This window comes from Propithecus coquereli, unplaced genomic scaffold (genome assembly GCF_000956105.1).
Source record: "Propithecus coquereli isolate 6110/MARCELLA unplaced genomic scaffold, Pcoq_1.0 Scaffold137, whole genome shotgun sequence".
Lineage (NCBI taxonomy): Eukaryota > Metazoa > Chordata > Mammalia > Primates > Indriidae > Propithecus > Propithecus coquereli.
In genome coordinates, this window is record NW_012137969.1 from 8,232,060 (window position 1) to 8,252,657 (window position 20,598).

A 20,598-nucleotide genomic window follows, 5' to 3' on the forward strand; every position below is an offset into this window, starting at 1 on the left:
GCGGCTACTCTAGCCTTCAGCAGGGCCTCGGGACTCTGTTGCCTAAAGTGCCCTCTCTATGGTCGACATATCTCCTTTGTCCCGAGTGTCCTCCGAGAGGACGTTCTGGTGGGATCCCACCCCTTCCTACGGCTGTCTCTGTGGTCCCTTTTAGGTGCAACTGGAGAAGTCCCTGAAACCCTACGAGATTCACTCCTATAGGTCTTAAGGGTCTGCGCGGACTAGGAGAATGGCGGAAGTAAGTATTAAGGTAGCCTTCCCTTCGCCGCTCTTCTCTATGGTCGCTTCCTTCCGCGACAGGAAAAGGGGTCCCGGCGCCTGCGCAAAACCGGGTTGGGCGCTTGTCGCGGAGGGGGTGGGGGGTGCGCAGGGAGCGGGAGCTGCCGCCGCCGCCGGAGCTAACCGCGGGGACCGAGATGCAGGTGGGACCGGAACCGGAACCCCCCTCTTCAAGTGCCTCTTTCCTCTCCGCGTCCCGGCCTCGGCGCCTGAGAACGAGCCCTGGGTGGGGGTGGGCGTGGAGGGCCGGGCAGCGGGGCGCTCGGCCCCGCAGAGTGCAGCAGACAGGGCTGGTCCTGAGGAGGCTGTGTCCCCTGGGAATGGGCGGGTGCGGGGTGTCCAGGGAGTAGGGTCGGGTCGGAGTGGATTGACCACCGGGCCCGGAGGGTCCAAGCCAGGAGCGGAGCCTGCACTCTCCACCGCCCGCCCTTCGGGAAATATCAGAACTGAGCCAAGAGGCAGGTGCACCGGGAAAATGTGTCTGAGTCCTGCTTGGCAGAAGAGAAACTGAGTCACCAGCTCAGGAGCCGCAGGGTCAGCGGACCTGAGGGGGGCTGGGTCTGCCTGTGGTGCAGAGGGTTGAGTGGGCCTGTGCGAGCTGAGGTGGCCTCTGGCTGGAGATTGGTCTCTGCTGTGTCTGCACCTCTTGGCTCGGTTCCCCCGTGCTCCATGACTCCTGCGTCTCCTGGCTGCTTCTCGTTGGTTTGGAGTTATCCCTATGGTTGGGGCCGTCTGAGTGTGTAGGGATTAGGCCAAGGTGATAGAGCAGGGGTCGCTGACTTTCATCCTGGCTGTGGGTTGAGTAGGAGTCAGAGGTTGCGGAGGGTTTGGGGAGACTTTTCTGAGCTGCCCTGGCCCCAGTTACCTTCCAGGACAGCATGGAGGAGCATTAACAAAAGAGCCGTGGGTTGTAAATTCCACGCCCAGCTGTGCCACTTTCTAGTTGTAAGACCTTGGGAAGGCTCTTCCTTTCTTTAATTTCTCTTTTAGAGTATTAGAACTGTGATACTTTTCTCCTCCGTGAAGATAGTAACAATGGCAGTCATTTATTGTGTGCTTACTTTGTGTCAAGAACTGACATATTCCACTTAATTCTCCCAACAATTCTAGCAGGTGGGGATCATTAACTCTGTTTTATAGATATGAAAACTGAGGCTCAGAGAGGACATGTAATTTGTCAAGATCACACAGCTAATAGGTGGCTGAGCTGAGGTTTCAGCCTAAGTCTGATGTCAGAACCCATGGCCTTTAAGCTGCAGGCTAACCAGCCTTTAGGGCACACTCCCCAATGAGAGAAGAGGGAGGTGAAAAATCCCAGAGCCCCAGCTCCCTGTGATATTTTGGCCAGCAGAGATTTGCCTGACCCAACCCACGGTCTCCCCTGGTGCTGCTGCCTCTGGGCCCCAGGCTGAAGGGGCACCGAAGAAGTGGGCTGGACTGTAGCTATTCCAAGTCTCCTTCACACAGTGCTTGGGTGCTGGACTCGGGGTGAGCTTTCAAAACAATTGCTGTTTCGATCCATCTTCCATCCATCCTCCTTGATGGGTAACCTCACTCCAAAAGGCTGGACCATAAGGTGCACAAGGCAGAGTCTCTAAGCTCTGTAGTCCCAGGTCTTCTCTGGCCCCATGAGAGCTGGAGCGGTAAGGCACTCCCTGGGGACAAGGACTATGCAGTGGGAAAAACAGTAGACCTGGAGTTGTGAAACTTTTCTGAGCTTCAGTTTCCTCATCTGTTAGGCTATTAAAACCTCTCACAGGTAAAGGTAAGATAACCACGTGGAATCCTCTAGAATGTCACATGGGAAGTGTTTAATGAATATTGGAGGATCCATCATAGAGAAGGGGGTGATCTGGAAAAGACTTTTTTTGGGGGGCGGGTGCTCCACAGTCCTCTGTCACTTGTGGATCTGAAGCCAGGGGAAGTGACTGGGACGGCAGCAGGGTGTGGGTAGGCTAGACATTGGGGCGCCAGTTGAGTGGGGCTTGTGGGGTGGGAGGATCTGGGAGAGGGAAAGGCGGCTTAGTTCTCTTCCCCATTGCTCTATGAGGAGTCTGAACTGGCCTAGGGAGTCTCTGGCTTGGGGTGGGACTCTCCGCTAGTCCCACCTTAGCAGTGACCCGGTGTATGTGCCTCTCTCTCCTGCAGCTGCTGCCGCTCAGCCCGTGTCTTCTGGCCGCTTCCCTCTTTGCTGCCCCTCCCCGCAGGCTCCCCCTCTCCACCTCCTGGGGACCATCATGAATGGTGCCCCTTCCCCAGAGGATGGGGCTTCCCCCTCCCCTCCCCCCTTGCCGCCACCACCTCCCCCTAGTTGGCGGGAGTTCTGCGAGTCCCATGCCCGGGCTGCCGCCCTGGATTTTGCCCGCCGTTTCCGTCTCTACCTGGCCTCCCACCCCCAATACGCGGGGCCGGGGGCTGAGGCTGCCTTCTCCCGCCGTTTTGCTGAGCTCTTCCTGCAGCACTTCGAAGCGGAGGTGGCCCGGGCCTCTGGCTCCCTCTCACCACCCATCCTGGCTCCCCTGAGTCCTGGTGTGGAGATCTCACCACATGACCTGTCCCTTGAGAGCTGCAGGGTGGGCGGGCCCCTGGCTGTGCTGGGCCCTTCTCGATCATCTGAGGACCTGGCCGGCCCCCTCCCTTCCTCAGTCTCTTCCTCTTCTACGACCTCCTCGAAGCCGAAGCTAAAGAAACGCTTCTCCCTCCGATCAGTGGGTCGCTCCGTCCGAGGTTCAGTCCGTGGCATCCTGCAGTGGCGGGGGACCGTTGACCCCCCCTCCCCAGCGGGGCCCCTGGAAACCTCATCAGGCCCCCCAGTCTTAGGTGGAAACAGCAACTCCAACTCCTCTGGTGGGGCTGGGACCATTGGTAGGGGACTGGCAAGTGATGGAACATCCCCTGGGGAAAGATGGACTCACCGTTTTGAGAGGCTGAGACTCAGTCGGGGAGGGGGGGCCTTGAAGGACGCAGTGGGGACGGTGCAGAGGGAAGAGCTGCTGAGTTTCATGGGGGCTGAAGAGGCAGCCCCTGAGCCAGCCGGAGTGGGCCGGGGAGGTGGGGCAGCTGGACCTACCTCAGGGGGAGGAGGGCAACCTCAGTGGCAGAAGTGTCGCTTACTGCTTCGAAGTGAAGGAGAAGGAGGAGGAGGAAGTCGTCTGGAGTTCTTTGTACCACCCAAGGTGAGCCCCCAAGGAGGGTGGGTGACTGGGAGCGAGTGATAGAGCAGCTGGGGTGATAACTCAGCCCTTCACGTAAGCTGTGGGGTTTAGCACACATGCAGAACTTTGCTTACTGTTTGTTTTTAAAGCTAGCTCCCGGCTCCGTGTTAGTAGCTGTGGGCAGGATGGAGAAAGCAGTGTTATTACCTCTCTCTGACTCCCCTAGGATGTAGAGGGGAAGATGGTGCCTGCACACCAAAAACGTGGATTTGTTCTCCCTCCCAACCTAGGCATCTCGGCCCCGACTCAGCATTCCCTGCTCCACGATCACAGATGTCCGGACGACCACAGCCCTGGAGATGCCTGACCGGGAGAACACATTTGTGGTTAAGGTAGGAGCTCTGAGGTCCCCACCCCCTGGGAATGCTTGTGTTGGGGAGAAAGCTCTCAATACATTTAAGCAAGTGACATTAGCAGGGTGGGGTATGTACGTATCCAGTGTCTTGAGAGTGTGTGCCTGGGGCTGTAGCTTTTCCGGAAGGAAGGTGGGTAGAGAAGGAGATGTTCCTGTTCTCAAAAACAATGCCTCTGCTCCAAAAGAGTTTAAATACTTTTTTTTTTTTTTTTTTGAGACAGGGTCTTGCTCTGTCACCTAGGCTAGAGTGCAGTGGCATCATCATAGCTCACTGCAACCTGCCAACTCCTGGACTTAAGTGATCCTCCTGCCTTAGCCTCCTGAGAAGCTGGGACTACAGGCACATGCCACCATGTCTGGCTAATTTTTCTATTTTTGTAGAGATGGGGTCTTGCTCTGTTGCTCAGGCTGATCTGGAACTCCTGGCCTCTAGTGATCCTCCCACCTGGGCCTCCCAAAGTGCTAGGATTACAGGCGTGAGCCACCGCGCCCGGCCCATGTTTTCTTTTTAGACAGCCTACATGTCTTATTCTCATTAGGGGTGGATTAAGGACTCAGGACGTGGACATGGCTTGTGGGCCTCCTCCCTGACCCCTGCGCTGGGTGAGGCCCTCCTCTTGTGTCCATAGGTGGAAGGCCCCTCGGAGTATATCCTAGAGACAGCTGATGCTCAACATGTGAAGGCCTGGGTGTCTGATATCCAGGAGTGCCTGAGCCCAGGGTGAGAAGCCTGACTTCTGTTACTGAGGGGACCTGGGGGTGGGGGTGGGGAGCAGCCTTGTGCCTCTCACCTGGTGACTTTCCTCCCAGCACCATTTTCCCTGTCTCTGCAGACCCTGCCCTGCTACCAGTCCCCGCCCCATGACTCTCCCTCTGGCCCCTGGGACCTCATTCCTTACAAGGGAGAACATGGACAGCCTGGAGCTGTCCTGCCTGAATCACTCAGAAAGTCTGCCCAGCCAGGACCTGCTGCTGGGACCCAGCGAGAGCAACGATCGCCTGTCGCAGGGTAAGGATGGAGCCTTAGAAGAGCTGTGAGCCTCAGAAGCTGCCGCGCGAGCCCCTGCTGTCAGGCTCCACACTCTCTAGGCTCTGCTGCGCGTCCCATTTCTTCCCCCAGCTGCCCTGCCTCCACCGAATGTCCGAATGTTCGTCTTCTGTCTCTGAACATGCCAGGCACTCTCAAGCCACAGTTTGCCACTTAGGACTGTCACCATCCCCACTACACACGGTCCCCAAGCAAACTCTAATTCAGTCTTCTACGCCCAGCCCTGTCACTTTTACCGTAAGTCTCCTGCAGGCTGCCACTCTGGCTGGAGATGACAGTTCTCTTTTCCAAGCTTCTAGAACACTTCGTAGAAATCTTTGTTTTGCTCTCAAGTTTGTGTCTCTGTATGTATGTTGAAGGCACCGAATTTTCTTTTGACTCTACTTTTTGGTCTGACCAAATACACATACCCTACCCACACAGAGACACATAAAGACATACATACCTGGTCCCAACTCACCTTTCCAGACTCGGCTTCCACTATACTCTTTTCTCCTGACCCTCTGTTCTGAGTTTCAGCTGCAGAGTGCCTGGCACACAGGCTGTATTCAGTGAACTGACAAATGAACCGTAGAATCTTAGAGCCAGAGTGGACCTTACAAGTTATCAGCTCTCAGGCAGCTAAGATCAGGGAGAGGAAAGGGCGTTTCTGGGGTCACCTGAGAGTCACTGACAAAGATAGGGGCTGTGCCAGCCTGATTCCTGAGTCACTGCTCTCTGCTCTCCACACATACCTGTCTTCTGTGCACCAACTACGTACGACATTCGTGTCGGCCCAGGCCTGCTACTCTCCAGACACCCAGGAAGGAAGGCCCTGGTACTTCCCTGGCCCTGTGCTAGTCTCTGGGGCAGGATGGGGGACTCAGAGATGCCTGAGATGAGCTCCTTGCCCTCCATGGGCTCACAGTCTAGCTGGATTGACAAGACATCACTCTCTATAAAAAGCAAGTCCCCAAGTTGGAGAGTCTATGCTTAGTGTCCCGAGCCGCACAAGCAGGAGGCGCGTTGGGAGCTCAGAGGAGAAAGAGAACAGGGGAAGGTGGAAGAGGTGAGAGAAAGAACATGGCTTGAAGGAGGCAAATGATGAGGGCAGAGACCTGAGGTGGGAGGGCCCAGGATATCTGGAAAAATTGGACAGGATGATTGGGCTGTAGTGAAGGATATATGAATACAAGTTAAGGTAAAGATCAAGAGGCCGGGCGTGGTGGCTCACACCTGTAATCCCAGAACTTTAGGAGGCCAAGGCAGGAGGATGGCTTGAGGCCAGGAGTCCAAGACCAGCCTGGGCAACATAGTGAGACCCTGTCTCTACCAAAAAAAAAAGAGTTAAAGATGGAGTTGGTAAAGGTTGGGGGGATTAATAGAAGGAGGATCTTAGAGTTGGGGGCTTTGTCCTGTAGTCCAAAAAGGACTTCTTTTTAATGTCAAAATATTTGAGGCATTCTACCCCCCACCTCTGCAACAGTTTTCAGCTGTTGATTCAGAAAAGATAGAGGCATTTGGATTCTAGGACCTCCCTGCAATAACTCAGCAGGGCCAGAAGCATCAAGTTAGGAGGGACTGGTGAAAGCCCGGCAGGGGTCACTACCTGCAGAGGTGTTGGCGTTCGGCCTGCTGACTCTGCCAGTGCACACAGGGTAGACTGCTGGCGACAGCCCAGGAGACCAGCCCTGTGCAAGAGGAGCTTGAGTTCTCAACTTTGCCCTCCCCGTTTTTTTCCAGGGGCATACGGGGGCCTCTCAGACCGCCCGTCAGCATCCATCTCCCCCAGTTCCGCCTCCGTTGCCGCCTCCCATTTTGACTCAATGGAACTGCTTCCCCCAGAGTTGCCCCCCCGCATCCCCATTGAAGAAGGACCCCCAGCAGGGACAGTTCATCCCCTCTCAGCCCCCTACCCTCCCCTGGACACTCCGGAAACAGCCACAGGTACCAGAGGTGTGAGTGTGTGTCTCCAGGCCCCCGTGCCTGCCTGCCTGCCTGAAATTCCTACCTTGGGATCCTGAGGGATCTGACCCGGGGGGGAGAGATGCCACGTGAGGGGAGGAGGCGCCTCAAGAGAATAGCAGGGCTCTTTTCTCCCAGGATGGGGGAGGCTTCCCTGACACCCCGGTTTCCCTCCCTCTCTCCTTCCTGAAGGGTCATTCCTGTTCCAGGGGGAGTCAGAGGGAGGTGATGGGGACCAGCCCCTATCCGGATATCCTTGGTTCCATGGGATGCTCTCTCGACTCAAGGCTGCCCAGTTAGTGCTGACAGGAGGCACTGGCTCCCATGGTGTCTTCCTGGTGCGGCAGAGCGAGACGAGGCGGGGTGAATATGTCCTCACTTTCAACTTCCAGGGCAAGGCCAAGGTGAGTGACTGAGGAACAGGCTCTGTTCCCTGCAGGGTTCGTGGGTGGATGGGGGGGCACCGTCCAGGGGAGGAGGCTTATGTAACTGGCAGCAGCTTAGGCTCCTGCCTAACTGTGCTCATCCTGCCCTCAGCACCTGCGTTTGTCCCTGAATGAGGAGGGTCAGTGCCGGGTCCAGCACCTGTGGTTCCAGTCCATTTTCGATATGCTCGAGCATTTCCGGGTGCACCCCATCCCTCTGGAGTCTGGAGGCTCCAGTGATGTTGTCCTTGTCAGCTATGTCCCGTCCTCCCAGCGACAGCAGGGTGAGCAGAGCAGGTCTGCAGGGGAGGAGGTGCCTGCGCACCCAAGAAGTGAGGTGTGTGCGCCAGAAAGATGGGGCGGGGGGCTGTGAGGAGAGGCTTTGCGTGGGAGAGCAGGGTAGGGAAGGTTCCTCCCAAGGGGTTTGGGAGGGAAAGAAATATGCCGATAGGACGTAGGAAGGCAGAGGGCTCCTTGCTGGAGCGGGGAGGCAGCTGTGAGGTGGGCTGGTGCATCCCCATTCCATCGGACCCCTCTGTTCCATCGTCTGTCTGTCTCCTGGATCCATCTTCCCCGGCCTTGTCTTTGCCCTTCGGCACAGCCTGGCCTTGGGCCTGCCCTCCTTGGGGGTGCTCCGTCTGCTCCCCCGCCCTGCTCCCTTGGCGTCTGATGCCCCTGTCTGATCTCTCCCTTTCCCCCTGCCCCAACGTCCCATCTGTCCCCACGTTGCCCCTCCCCCCAGGCCGGGAGCAGGCTGGGAGCCATGCAGGGGTGTGCGAGGGAGATGGATGCCACCCCGATGCCTCCTCCACCCTCATGCCCTTCGGAGCGAGTGACTGTGTGTAAGTGTGGTCCTCCTCTCACCACCGCCCATGATCCATCTTCCATGGACGGGGGGTGGGGGTGGGGTCACTCAGGAGATGGGATGTGGGGGAGATAGCACATGGCTCCTGGGGGGACCAGTGAAGGGGAGGCTGCCGCAAGAGCTCGCCTCCCTCCACAATCAGTCTGTCTTCTTACCGTTCCTATCCAGAATCGAACACCTCCCATGACCCACCCCAGCCCCCTGAACTCCCTTCATGGACAGATGCCCCACATCCTGGGGCAGAAGAGGCGTCGGGGGCACCAGAAGTGGCGGCAGCAACAGCCGCAGCAGCCAAAGAGAGGCAAAAGAAAGAGAAAGCGGGCGCTGGAGGGGTCCAGGAAGAGCTGGTCCCCGTGGCTGAGCTGGTCCCCATGGCTGAATTGGAAGAGGCCGTAGCACCTTGCACGGAGGCCCAGGGAGGCGCTGGATCTGGTGGGAACTCGGGGGTGACCCTGATGGTGCAGCTCCAGCAGTTACCACGAGGGGGCGATGGAGAAGAAGGGGGCCACCCCAGAGCCATTAATAACCAGTACTCCTTTGTGTGAGACGCCCTACCCACCCTTCCTCCACTCTTTGTTCCCCAGCCCGCAGTTCCTGAGACTGGGCTGGGGAGGGACATAGAGGTAGAAACCCCTCCCACATGCTTCCCGACCCCATTGGCCAAGGGCATACATGTTGGTACAAGCAGAGGTTCAAGAGCCCTGTTGACCCCCCAGTTCATACACTACAGGTGCCCCTTCCCCTGGGCAGAGGATTTGGGCTCCATTACCTCCCTGAGGGGCTCTTGTGGTCAGCCCCACCCCTGGGGGCCATTTTCCCATTAACCACCCCTCAGCCCAAGGAAGGGTGAGGGGGGAAGGGCTGTCAGTTACAGTAAGATTGTTGTTGTTGTTGTTTTAAACAAAATGGAGAAGCATAAATAAATAAAAGGGTTTATCTCAGTTCCATCATGATGGCTGTGGCCAGTGTTTGCAGTGGGGACTGGGACAGGCGGGTTGGGAAGGCAGCACAGTGCCGTGAGCTCCAGAGCTGAGAGGCCAGAGAGCCGGCCCAGGCCTTGCCCCTGTCACCCTCTCTGGGGCAGTCTTGTTTATTGAGAGGTAACTGCAGAGCTAAATGGTGCTTCTTGGGGTCTCCAGCAAGTTCTTTTAGTGCGGTAAGACAGTGAACGCAGGACTGATGATCTCCTAGGGCTTTCCTGCCCTAGGGAGGAGGCAGGCAGGCAGACAGTGGGGCACGTTGGGAGAGCTTTGGGAGAGCTTTGATGTGGCAGTCAGAGTCTGGTTCCAAAGGGGCCGTGCCTGCCCCCCTCTCAGCCAGGCTGGAGGACTGATGACAAAGAGCATTGCCTTCGGTCCTGACTGCCACTCTTTGGCTGTGAGCTGGGCAAGGTGTAGTCATTCTGGGCCTCAGTATCCTCATCTGTAAAATGCGACGTTTCCTCTAAGTCACAGCTGCTGACGTGATTTCTTTGGCCTGGATAGTGTTTCCATGTGAGTTGCACGTAAAAAATCCAGATTACTGGCTTCTGCACAGCTCCATCTTCCACTCCTGCTCCATCTCCACCAGCTCATCGCTCACCTGTCGGGTTTGCAACGCCTCCCCCCTTGCAGCACCCCCCTTAAACACAGCCATGGCTGTGCTCTCCAACAGAGGGCACCCCTGGGCTTCCCAGCTCTGGGGCCGGTGGGTGCCAACAAGGAGGGGCTGGGGTTTGAAGAATCCCACCTACTTCACTTGGCCCTCTCCGCACCTCCGTCCAGCTCTGCCTCTCACCACTCTGCCTCTCTCCCTCCAGGCAGCGTGGAGTCGGCACCCATGCCGCTCAGCCTCGGCCCCCACCGCCACGAGGCCCTACCCACGCTCATGACCTTGCTATTCTGGGCCTTGCGTCCTATCAGGAGATGGACAGGAGACAGCTGGGCTCACAGGCCACCCAGACTGGGAGCTAGCCGGGGGAAGCCTGCTGGCTCTCCCTGTTCCATCTAATCACTGGGGCTCCCCCAAACCTTGGCCTCAGGAGACTGGGGATAGAGTTAGCCTTGAAAAGGAGGGGGGATGCTTTGGAGATCTAGGTGCCCTGTTCTCCAAGTGAGATGGTGAGCGAAAGCTGTGGCGCCCCGGGGTAAGCAGGGCCTGATCCTCTCCTAATCTAGCAGCAACTGGTGCTCTGAGGCTCCCCCTCCCCCAAACCCTGCCAGCCTTCAGGCGCTTGCCTCCCAAAGATGGGGCAGGGGAGGGGTACAAAGACACCCACCCAACAGGCACGTCTTGTCTGTTGGAGCCTGACACGGCATCTCCTTCTAAGCCTTTCTTTGCAGATGGTTAAACCGAAGTTCGGAACTGGCCAGAGATTGGCCAGGCTCTATCTCCACGTCCTTCAGAACCAGGTCTCTCCCATTCTCTCAGCTCCAGTCTTCAGGTGTGAGAGGAAGAGCACCTTCCAGCCCTGGGCTTGGAGACCCCCGTGGGAAGGGACCCACCAGAGAGCCTCTTCACGCAGCCTCCCTCCATCGCAGTTCACACCCACAGCCTCCGTGCTGGTGCCTTTCCCTCTCTGGCTTCGGTTTCCCCCTCTGGGAAGCTGGGGGAGGTAGGAACCAATAACCTTAAAGGCCCCCCGTTGGCAGGAATGTCCTGTAAAGCCTGCCTTCTGCCCTAGGTCTCATGCTCTCAACTCCCTTGAAGCTACCCATCTCTCCTGTCTGCCCTCTCCATATTTGGGCATTCCTGCTGCTCTAAGACAGTGGCCCCTGTCACTCCTCCGGTGCGGGTGCGGAGAAGCCAGCCAGCTCCAAAACCCTTGGCGGGTGTCGAGCCTGACTCCAGCCTGAGACAGTAGGTGCTGGGCCAGGTGGAGATGCCTGGTGATGTGACCGACCCCCCAAAACTTACACCCCATTGCCTGAGCCCCCTCACACTCCAGGTCACAGCAGGACTCTGCTTCAGGGGAGGGGTTTGTTGGAACTGTGAAAAGGGGGCGGGAAGGAGTACCTTGTCCTCAACTCACCCAGGAGGCTGTGCCTCCCCAAAATCCAGGCAGAAGAAGGGATGAGTCTGGGAGACTAAATCCTCTGGTTCATCCACCCCTGCGGGCCACACCTCCTCCCCAAAAGTGGGGGCTCCCCCTTCCTCTGCCCCTGTGTCTTTTATGATGTTCTCTGCTTAGCAACTTGAGCCTGAGTGAGAAGTAGCCTTAAGAAACCTTTCATAGTCCATACTCCTCCTTGCTCATTTCAGGAAACTGAGGCCTGGACAGAGGAAAGACTTGAGCCCTGGGTCACCCCGCTCCTTCCCCTCACTGACCTTTCACCAACACTCTCATCCAGCCTCCTCTGCCTTCCTTTCCTCCCCTGCCCATACCCCATGGTACCCTCCCTCTGCTCCTCCAGCAGCTGCCCTGGTGGTAACCAAGAGACGCCCCCATCTTGGAGCAGGGGTGGGGAGGGGTGGCTCAGAGCAGCTGCTTCTCTGAGGAAGCTGACACCAAGGCCAGCCGCTCAGCAACAACTTGTGGCTTTGCACCCAGCCCCGGGGTCCCCGCCCACCTGGCTGCCACTAGCCAGCTCCCTGCTGTCCCTTTTCCCCACTGCTCTGAGACTTCCCTCTGACCCTGGTGGCCCTCTCTGCTCCACCGTCCCCCCCGCCCCCAGCTCTCTTCTGTCCTCATTTCCCCTAGACGTGTCCCAGAAATCTGGGCCCACCATTGCTTTGGTCTGGAGCCTCCGCTTTACCTGGCTTCCCCAGCCCCCTTCCTTGCCGCCTGTCAGCGGGGTGTGCCCAGCTCCGATCCCCATTCCCCCTCGCCGACAGATGCAGTAGCAGAGTGGAGTGAGGACCAGGCACCCCTGTGGTCTGCCATGTGGACCTCTTGGGTTAAAGAGAGTGCAGTGTGGGGTGAGGTGACCCTCATTCCGTGACTTGGGGTGACCCCTGCCCTCATCCTGAAACAGTTATCCCTCCCCCTCTGCCATCAGCACATTCTGTAGCCTCTTGGGTTACGTGGCTGCTTGGATGTCCCATTTTCTTGGAGGGGGATACCCTGTCAGGGATGGGGGGGCCCTGAGGGCTGTGTTCCCAGAGGCTGAGTTAGAGCAATGAGGGGAGAGACAGGCAGTGCAGCGCTGGCTTTGCTCACCAGGGCCTGGACACTAAATCCCTTGTTGATGGCTGTGGCAACCCCTCCCTAGGGTAGAGTTACCATCTTCTGCCCTGTCCCCTTGACCCTCTCCCCTCCTTACTTCCCCTGTCCCTCTAGGGCCACTTCCTCTGGCCCCTAAAAGATGTCTTCTCTCCTTCAGTGCTCCAAGGCTTGGAGTATCTCTGCCACTCATTCACAACTAGCTGAGGGAGAAGGAGACGGTGGCAATGGCACCAGGCTCAGGGCGGATGGGGCAGGAAGGGGGTGTGTGGAAGTGAAAGGTGAGGCCCGGGTGTGGAAGAGGACTTAAGGGAAGAGCTGGGGGGATGACTTTGGAACAGGAAATTCAGTGCAACTGGGGAAGTTGAGGCAACTGGGGATGACGTCAGTAGCAGATGACAGAAAGTGAAGTGTCTCTGCCCCCCCTTTCCTGGGGCTGGGGCCACCTTTGCTTCCCTCATGAGTGACATCTCAGGCTGCAGCCCCACTGTTCCCCCTCTGTCAGCAGAAATATCTCTCTACTGACCCCTCCTGCTGGAGTCTCAGCCAGCCAATCCTTGATCTAGGGGAGGGGGGAGCCTGGGCCCCCCCCCCACTCCCTCATAAGGACCAGCTGGGGGCTGGGGGGTGGCCGGCTGCTGCAAGTGGGACGGGGTTCAGAGCTTCATAGAGGAAAGAAAAACCTGGGGGGGGGGAGGAGAGGAAAAGGAGGAAACCCACGCAGACAGGCAGGTGGACACACTGAGGAAGGACCTCACGAGTGAGAACCCCCCAGAAGAACACACCGCGCCCTGGCCCCCAGGAAGGGAGCACAATGGATGCTGCACACGCCAAGACCACAGAGGAATGTTTGGCCTATTTTGGGGTGAGCGAGACCACAGGCCTCACCCCGGACCAAGTTAAGCGGCATCTGGAAAAATACGGCCCCAATGGTGAGTGTCCCTCGGAAGAAAGGCTGGTAACGCCCTCCTGCAAACCTAACACACACGCAAACACATCACACACACACATCACACACACACACGCACACATACACGCAAAGTTTCTCCCTCCAGAGTATCTTAGGGAAGAGCTGGGCCATGGTCCAATGATTGCAGGGGGAAGAGGATACTGAGAAAAGAGGGTGCCTGAGATCTGGCGTTTTGGGAGGTTTTGTGGGATGACCTTGATGAACCTCAGATGCCCTTTTGGCAGCCTGATTTTCTTACCTTTGCCACAAAGTCCTGGATGTGGGGGGCATGAGGCCAAACCCCAAAATGAATATGTCCTTTTCTTCTTTTTCCTTTTTCCTGGGAAGAGCTCCCTGCCGAGGAAGGTAAGTTACTGGAATCCCTGGGGTCTCATAAATGACCCTCCCTCCTCACTGTGTCCCATTCCTTTCGACATAGACTCTTGGGCAAATACCCCTCTCCAGTGATTAGAGTCCTGGGGGTGGGGGGCACTTTCTCCTGGAGGCATCCGACCATTAAACAACTGCCTACCACTTGGAGGAGCCTGTTTTTGGACTCCTGGCGAGCTCTCTCAGCCCTTCTCTCCTACCACGCTGCCTGCCCATCACCCTGGAGCCTTCCGGCTCCAGGCCGGAACTCAGGGCACTCTAGTCCCTGGACCCCAGCCTGCACGCACAGTCCCAGACCCTCATTCTCTACACCTTAACTCCGGGCCCCTCTCCGTGCCTCTTCCCCCAGGGAAGTCCCTGTGGGAGTTGGTGGTAGAGCAGTTTGAAGACCTCCTGGTGCGGATTCTTCTCCTGGCCGCCTGCATTTCGTTTGTAAGTGTGAGAGGGCGTCTGGGGCTGGCTGGGGGTGTGAGCGGGGGCATCAGGAGCGTTTGCTCGCGGCAGAGGAGAGCTGGGCTCCCGGTCACCGGCTCCTCTAGCCCAAGCCCCGAGCATCCTACTTTACAGACGGGGCGGGGAGGGGCTGAGTCGCGTCCTCCTCTGTCCTCCCCTACACCCCACAGGCAGGTTTTATTTTAAGCTTTAAGGGTGTTCTCGGCCAAAACACTGAAGCTAAGCCACCCTCGCAGCTTCAAGGGCTTGGAGGGCTCGGGTTACCCCCCAAGCGCTGGGCTCGCAGCAGGGCTCTAATGCCGCCTGCAGCTCCCGGGCCACTACCTCTCCCGACATGCCCCAGGCCGCCCGCTCCACCAATCCCCGAGCCTTCTGGCACCCCTGCCCCGCCCTCCCCGGCCTCCCAACGCTGATTGGTCGAGGGAAAGACTCGCTCATCGAGGCGGGAAAGCTACTGTGCGAGGGTGACTCCAGACACGCCCCAAGGCCCCGCGCCCTGGCCCGCCCCCATCAGGGCTGGGACTCTGGATCGCTCTCCTCCCTGCCCAGCCTGACTTGCTGCTGCCGCTTCCCCGCCCTCCTCAGGGCCTGCCACCTCTCCTGCCAGGGCGCTCTCCTAGTTCCTACAGCCCCGCAGCACCCATGACCCCAGCAGTCCAGCCCGCATTTCGGAGTTTCTGCATTAGTATCTCAGTCCTGCTGGAAGACTAGACTGGGGGGCAAAAAAGGCTCCCTGTGCCTTGGTCTCCTTAAGGGAGGCCCTGTCCGTCCCTGAGTACAAACTGGCAGGGCCTCGCTCCTCCCTTCTCAGATTTGCTCCTTGACATTTGCCTGTGTCTGTTGCCTGGCAGTGGCAACAGCTGGGGCGGGGTGTGTACAGGAGGCCCCAGTAACACTATCCCCCCTCCAGCTCCCTCATGAAATTGGAGCTCCCTTGCCTTGGCTGTGGGGGAGGGCTGCGGGTGGACCAGGCGCCCATGAGGACCACAGGGTTTTTCCTATGGATTTTGGCTCCCTCGGATGTGGCTGTGGAGGTAGTTGGCCTGCGTGGCCCCTGAGGTTGGCTTCCAAGCCAGCAACACAGCCAGGGGAACCTGAAAGCATTTGCAGTTAATCCCCAAGTTGTGCATGTCTGTGCCCGCCTGTTCCCGCTGAATAATGGCAGTGGTGGTGCATGCTGAGTCTGAGCCCAGAGTGTGCAGAGCCTCAGGCAGATGTGGGGCTGCAGCACCCCCAAGATGCCCTGCCCTGTTAGCACCTGCACACATTCTCACCTCTGCAGTGGCCTCTGGAATCCTTCCACTTCCTTTCTTCGCCTGTTTTGGGGGCTTTATTACCTGTCATTCTCCTCTCCCCTGCTTCCCAGGTGCTGGCCTGGTTTGAGGAAGGTGAAGAGACCATCACCGCCTTTGTTGAACCCTTTGTCATCCTTTTGATCCTCATTGCCAATGCCATCGTGGGGGTTTGGCAGGTTAGCTTCAACCTCTCCTCACTCCTTCATGTCCCAACACAGCCCCCCTCCAGTCTCCTCCATCACTTCCCTAGGGCTTGCCTTTTCCTCGGGTCCTATCACCCAGTTTGGAAATGGGATGGGGTGTTGGGGAAAAGGTGGGAGAATGTGACCCACTGTCACTTGCTGGCTATATCACCCTAAGCAAGTTTCCTTCATCCTTCTGAGCCTCAGTTTCCTCATCCATAAAATGGGGCTAATAATCCTGTCCCTCAGGCTCATGGTGAAATCGAACAAGATGATGAGAGTGCCTGGTATAGACTAGGAATTCAATAGACGCTAGTTTGATTTCCTTCTTCCTCTTATCTCACCACCCTCTACTTTTCCTGTCCCCTGCTTTCTGATTTTCTTTGATTCTCCTTTCTTCTTTCCCCAAAACCCCATCACCTGTTTTCAGCCATAGGTGACAATTTCCTTAACGCCCCCTCCACACACATACATGTGCACGCACACACCCCTGCCTTCATGTGGGGTTTTGTCTCCTCCCTTGTGTCAGGAGCCAGAACTGCATAACCCTGCCTCATGTGTGATGTCCCTGTTTCCCCCAGGATCCTGGTCCCTGCTCTTCCATCTCTACCCCCCCCCACTCCCCAAATCCACCCCTCCCCTGTCCATGAGCTTCCTTCCTCTGATGGCCCTCCTCTCCCTGCCCTGTCCCCTCAGGAGCGTAATGCAGAGAACGCCATCGAGGCTCTGAAGGAGTATGAACCCGAGATGGGAAAGGTCTACCGGGCTGACCGAAAGGCAGTGCAAAGGATCAAGGCTCGGGACATTGTCCCAGGGGACATTGTCGAGGTGGCCGGTAAGTGTTGGGAATGGGTGGTCCAGGATGGGAGGCCGTGGATCCAAGGCCAAGAAGAAGGTGGGGGCTGGTCAGCCCCTGACCGTAGTGTCCAGGAGGATGGTGGAGTCTGCTTCTCCTTCCCAGACTCCTCAGAAGGTCGGCCCAGGGCATTCCGGCCATGGCACCCTCTCACCGTCAGTCTCAGCAGGAACAGCCAGTCCTGTCCCTGAAGCTGCAGGCAGACCCCCTGCTCCCCCTGCTCTCAGCCAGCACTTGCAAGCAACAGGTGGAACGCAGGCCTTGCCAATAGCCCCGTCTCCACCCCGCCCGAGGAGGCCTGGCTTCCCTCTCCTTCCACCCACCCCCAAGCTTGGTCAGCTTTCAGTCTTGACCTCTCAGTGCCCTTGAGGCCTCTCAGAGGGGAAGGAGCGAGTGTGGAAGGGAGGAGGGAGGCTGAAGGCTCAAGCCCCCGGCCATGTAAGGGAAACTCAGGCCCAGCAGAGAGCACGGGACCTGGGAGGAGGAGAGCTCAAGAAGGCGCCCCGCCCCTCCGGTGAGGGACACTTAATGCCTGACCAGGGAGGGGTGGGGGCCGGGTGGCTAAGATTACTGGGATTCTGCCCCCTTCAGCGGTTTTTATATTTGCCCCGCACAGGCCTTCCCACAACTCCAGGCCCCTGGCAGACAGAAGAGACCTCCCTAGGCCTCCTTCCCTCCTCCAGACACCCACATCACTGCCCCGGGAAGCTTGGGGAGAGGGAGCAGGGGTGGGCTGAAGACCCCAGTGCCCCGTGGCAGGGCTGTCCTACCGCGATGACAGTGTGGAGTCAGTGCCCTAAGCATCTATAAATATCACTCAGGCTTGGGTGTCAGGGTGTCCCATCTCTGCCTCCCCCCCTTCCTCCATCCTCCATCCATTTCCTCTGGCACAGGAGGGACCTTAGAAATGGAGGGAAAGGAGAGTGGTGGGACCGTGTCCCCAGTGCCATCCATGGGCCCAGGTGGAATTGGGCAGAGGCCCTGGGAGGTGTGTATCCTCCTCCAAAGGCCTGAGTCTGGGGAGCGTCGGCCTCTCCAGCCCCTCCCGAGGTGGTTTCTGTGGTCACCCTGCCCCACCTGTGCATCCCCCCAGCTCCGCAGTGTGTCGCTTCTCCTCCTCCTCCACACCTGTCCCGTCTGTCTCCCCAGCTCACTCAGCCTGGCTCCCTGCCTGCCCTCAGATGCTCAGGCCGGGCTGGCATGATTCTCTCACCAACCTGCGCCCCTCCCCCTCCATCCCCTGCTCACACCTCCCTCTCACTCTCTTCTCTCTGGCTGTACCCTCCACTCCTTCTCTCAGTTGGCCTTGATTTTCTCAATTCCCGCATTTTCTTCTGTCTGTTCTTGCCTTCTCCGGCCGTCCACTTCATTCTCTCACCCTGACGTCACTTCTCGCCCTGTTTTCTCTGAGTCCTTTTCTTGTCATTCCCTCCCCACCTTTCTCACTCTCGTCTCCCTGTCTGTTTCACCCATTCTCAGTTTCAGTTTCTCGTCCTACAGTTGGACTGTCCCTAAGTTTCCCTTGAGTCACTGAGCGTGCATTTGCCGAGCACATACCATGTGTCAGGCAGTGTGGGGGCACTCCCCTCACCGGGCTCCCACCGGAAGAGAAGCCATTGACAAGGGGACAGCAGGGATGGGTGCTACAACAGGGGTGCTTGTCCGGGCTGCCAGAGCTTGTGCAAGGGCCTGACGTGAGCCCCGGCGAGGCCCCAGCCCTGGGACCTCCCTGAGACCTGCAGGATTGATGGGTAGAAATCAGACATGGATGGGGTTTTTCTTAGGAAGGAAGAGAACTCCATTCGCAACTGACCTCACTCTTTTCTACTCTCTCCGCAGTGGGGGACAAAGTCCCTGCAGACATCCGCATCCTCTCCATCAAATCCACCACCCTCCGGGTGGACCAGTCCATCCTGACAGGTCTGCTGGCCTGGGGAGAAGTGCGTGGGAGAGGGTGCAGGGGGGAGAGCTGGGTGGTCAAGCAGAGACAGATTCCAGGTGGACAGAGAACCCCAGCGCGAGGCCTCTCCTGGCTCCGTGGTAGCAGCAGTGTCAGTGGTGCTCAACTTTGTTCACTCTGTCACAAGTGTGAAACACAAGGGGTCATGGAAGAGAGCCGGACATTTGTGCCCATTCTCTATGTGGCCATCAGCCCTCCCCTTCCCCATAGACACAGGGATGTACACACCCAGAGAACTGTCCTGTCTCCTTCCGTGTCCTCAAAAGTCCATAAGGGAGGAACCATAATATTCTAGGACAAGATGGAGGGTTGAGTTACAATCAAAACCATGGCTGCTTCTGTTTCTCCACTGGGAAGGAGAGCGTGAAGAGCAGAGAACATTCTCCATGGCTCTGTGGTTCAAGGCGGCCAGGCTGGGCTGGCCCAGGGTGATAGCCCTGAGCCCCTGCTATTAGGGTGAGGGAGACAAGGTCCCAAGGGCAGGGACCCCTGCCTCCCAAGAACGTGCTTGACAGTTGACGGTGCACTTTCAGACACGTCAGCTTATTTGATTTCCACCAAGACGTTGTTCTGAAGTGTACATATTCTTGTCCCCATTTTACAGAGGAGCAAACGGAAGTTAAGTGATGAAAGTCACACAGCTTGTAAGCGGTCACGCTGGGGCTAGGGCCAAGGTCTTTTTGCTCTAAGTGCAGTGGACTTCCCATTACCTCCAGGGACTTCCTCCGGAGTCCAGACATCTCCAGGATGGCTGGTCCTTATCAGGCCCCGTCTTGCTGAGCAGGGAGGGAGTTAGGAGTGAGAGGTCAGAGAGAAGGACATGATGTCATCTGAAAACCCCTTGGCCCCTTCTCCTTAGGCGAGTCTGTATCTGTAATCAAGCACACAGACCCTGTCCCTGACCCCCGTGCTGTCAACCAGGACAAGAAGAACATGCTTTTCTCGGTGAGCAATCCAGGGCCAGCTCTCACATGCTCCAGCCGGAGACCCTGGTTTGGGAGAAGCATGGCGGTGTGACAAGAGATGAGGCTCTCAGCTGGGGGGATGTGACATGAGGGTCACCTCTCACCTGATTTCTGGCCTCTTCTCCTTCCCCAGGGCACCAACATTGCAGCCGGCAAGGCCTTGGGCATCGTGGCCACTACTGGCGTGGGCACCGAGATTGGGAAGATTCGAGACCAAATGGCGGCCACCGAACAGGAAAAGACCCCCCTGCAACAGAAGCTGGATGAGTTTGGGGAGCAGCTTTCCAAGGTCATTTCCCTCATCTGCGTGGCCGTCTGGCTCATCAACATCGGCCACTTCAACGATCCCGTCCACGGGGGCTCCTGGTTCCGTGGAGCCATCTACTACTTCAAGATCGCCGTGGCCCTGGCTGTGGCTGCAATCCCAGAAGGTATGGCAGCTTCTTTCTCCTCCCATTCGCTAATCTCACCTGCAAAGACCCTTTTTCCAAGTGAGGTAATACTTCCGGGTTCCAGAGATTAGGACCTGATATCTTCAGGGGCCATCGTTTAGCTAACAACACTAGTCTCCCTCCCTCCCCACATACTGCCCACTCAACTCCTCCCTCCCTCCCCACAGGTCTTCCTGCCGTGATCACCACCTGCCTGGCCTTGGGCACCCGCCGGATGGCAAAGAAGAACGCCATCGTGAGGAGCCTGCCCTCCGTGGAAACCCTGGGCTGCACCTCTGTCATTTGCTCTGACAAGACAGGCACTCTCACCACCAACCAGATGTCTGTCTGCAAGGTCAGGAGCAGTGCGGGCAGTGCTCCCCGTCAGAAGGATGCCTTTGGGGGTGAAATGAGCTCTCCAGATATGGGGTTGTCCCTTCCTCACCGGCAGCTTCCCATTTTGCCCCATGAAATGCTCAAAGGGCAGATAGAGCGCCATCCTGCCAGCTATGAGGGGATCAGAGATCACCTTTGTGCAACAGCCAGACAGCTCGCTATGGCCACCATCTGTGCGCCAGACACTCCACGCGTGGTTTCTAAACCTCCATAACAGCCTATTCAGGGGAAGGTCTCATTAACCCCATTTTTCAGAGGAGGAAACTGAGCTCTGGGAGATTTGGTGACTTGCCCAAAGATCCACAGTTAATAAATAGCAGAACTGAGTTTCAAACCCAAGTCTGTGTGGCCCCAGAGCTCCTGCCTGTGCAGCTCACTGCTCTCGAGAATGGTCACTCCACGACAGAGCCCAGCAAGCTGGCTGTACTGATCTTGTATAGCTTTTTTTT

General features: G+C 57.6%; 2 protein-coding genes across 4 annotated transcripts in view; both read left to right on the forward strand.

The window, feature by feature from the left end:
• The first annotated feature begins 246 nt into the window (after positions 1-246).
• SH2B1 (SH2B adaptor protein 1) lies at positions 247-9,084 on the forward strand. 2 transcript variants are annotated; one of them, XM_012639122.1, is made up of 10 exons: positions 247-422; positions 2,428-3,455; positions 3,725-3,826; positions 4,479-4,570; positions 4,683-4,858; positions 6,620-6,823; positions 7,034-7,245; positions 7,379-7,550; positions 8,009-8,108; positions 8,300-9,084. In XM_012639122.1, exons 1-10 carry the CDS (start codon positions 278-280, stop codon positions 8,316-8,318), a joined length of 2,250 nt encoding a protein of 749 aa, XP_012494576.1. In that variant the 5' UTR covers positions 247-277; the 3' UTR covers positions 8,319-9,084. The 2 variants fall into 2 exon arrangements, with proteins under 2 accessions (XP_012494576.1, XP_012494575.1); XM_012639121.1 differs by having other exon boundaries at positions 7,379-7,603; positions 8,300-9,076.
• Positions 9,085-12,901: 3,817 nt separating this feature from the next.
• The window catches only part of ATP2A1 (ATPase, Ca++ transporting, cardiac muscle, fast twitch 1), a 16,688-nt gene continuing 8,991 nt past the window's right edge, over positions 12,902-20,598 (forward strand). For both annotated transcript variants that reach the window (XM_012639076.1, XM_012639075.1), the window contains exons 1-9: positions 12,902-13,204; positions 13,570-13,587; positions 13,961-14,043; positions 15,431-15,535; positions 16,238-16,376; positions 18,237-18,317; positions 19,217-19,302; positions 19,456-19,753; positions 19,942-20,108. In XM_012639076.1, coding sequence (XP_012494530.1) covers positions 13,087-13,204; positions 13,570-13,587; positions 13,961-14,043; positions 15,431-15,535; positions 16,238-16,376; positions 18,237-18,317; positions 19,217-19,302; positions 19,456-19,753; positions 19,942-20,108 — 1,095 coding nt within the window. In that variant the 5' untranslated portion in view covers positions 12,902-13,086. The remainder of the gene's footprint in view (positions 13,205-13,569; positions 13,588-13,960; positions 14,044-15,430; positions 15,536-16,237; positions 16,377-18,236; positions 18,318-19,216; positions 19,303-19,455; positions 19,754-19,941; positions 20,109-20,598) is intronic.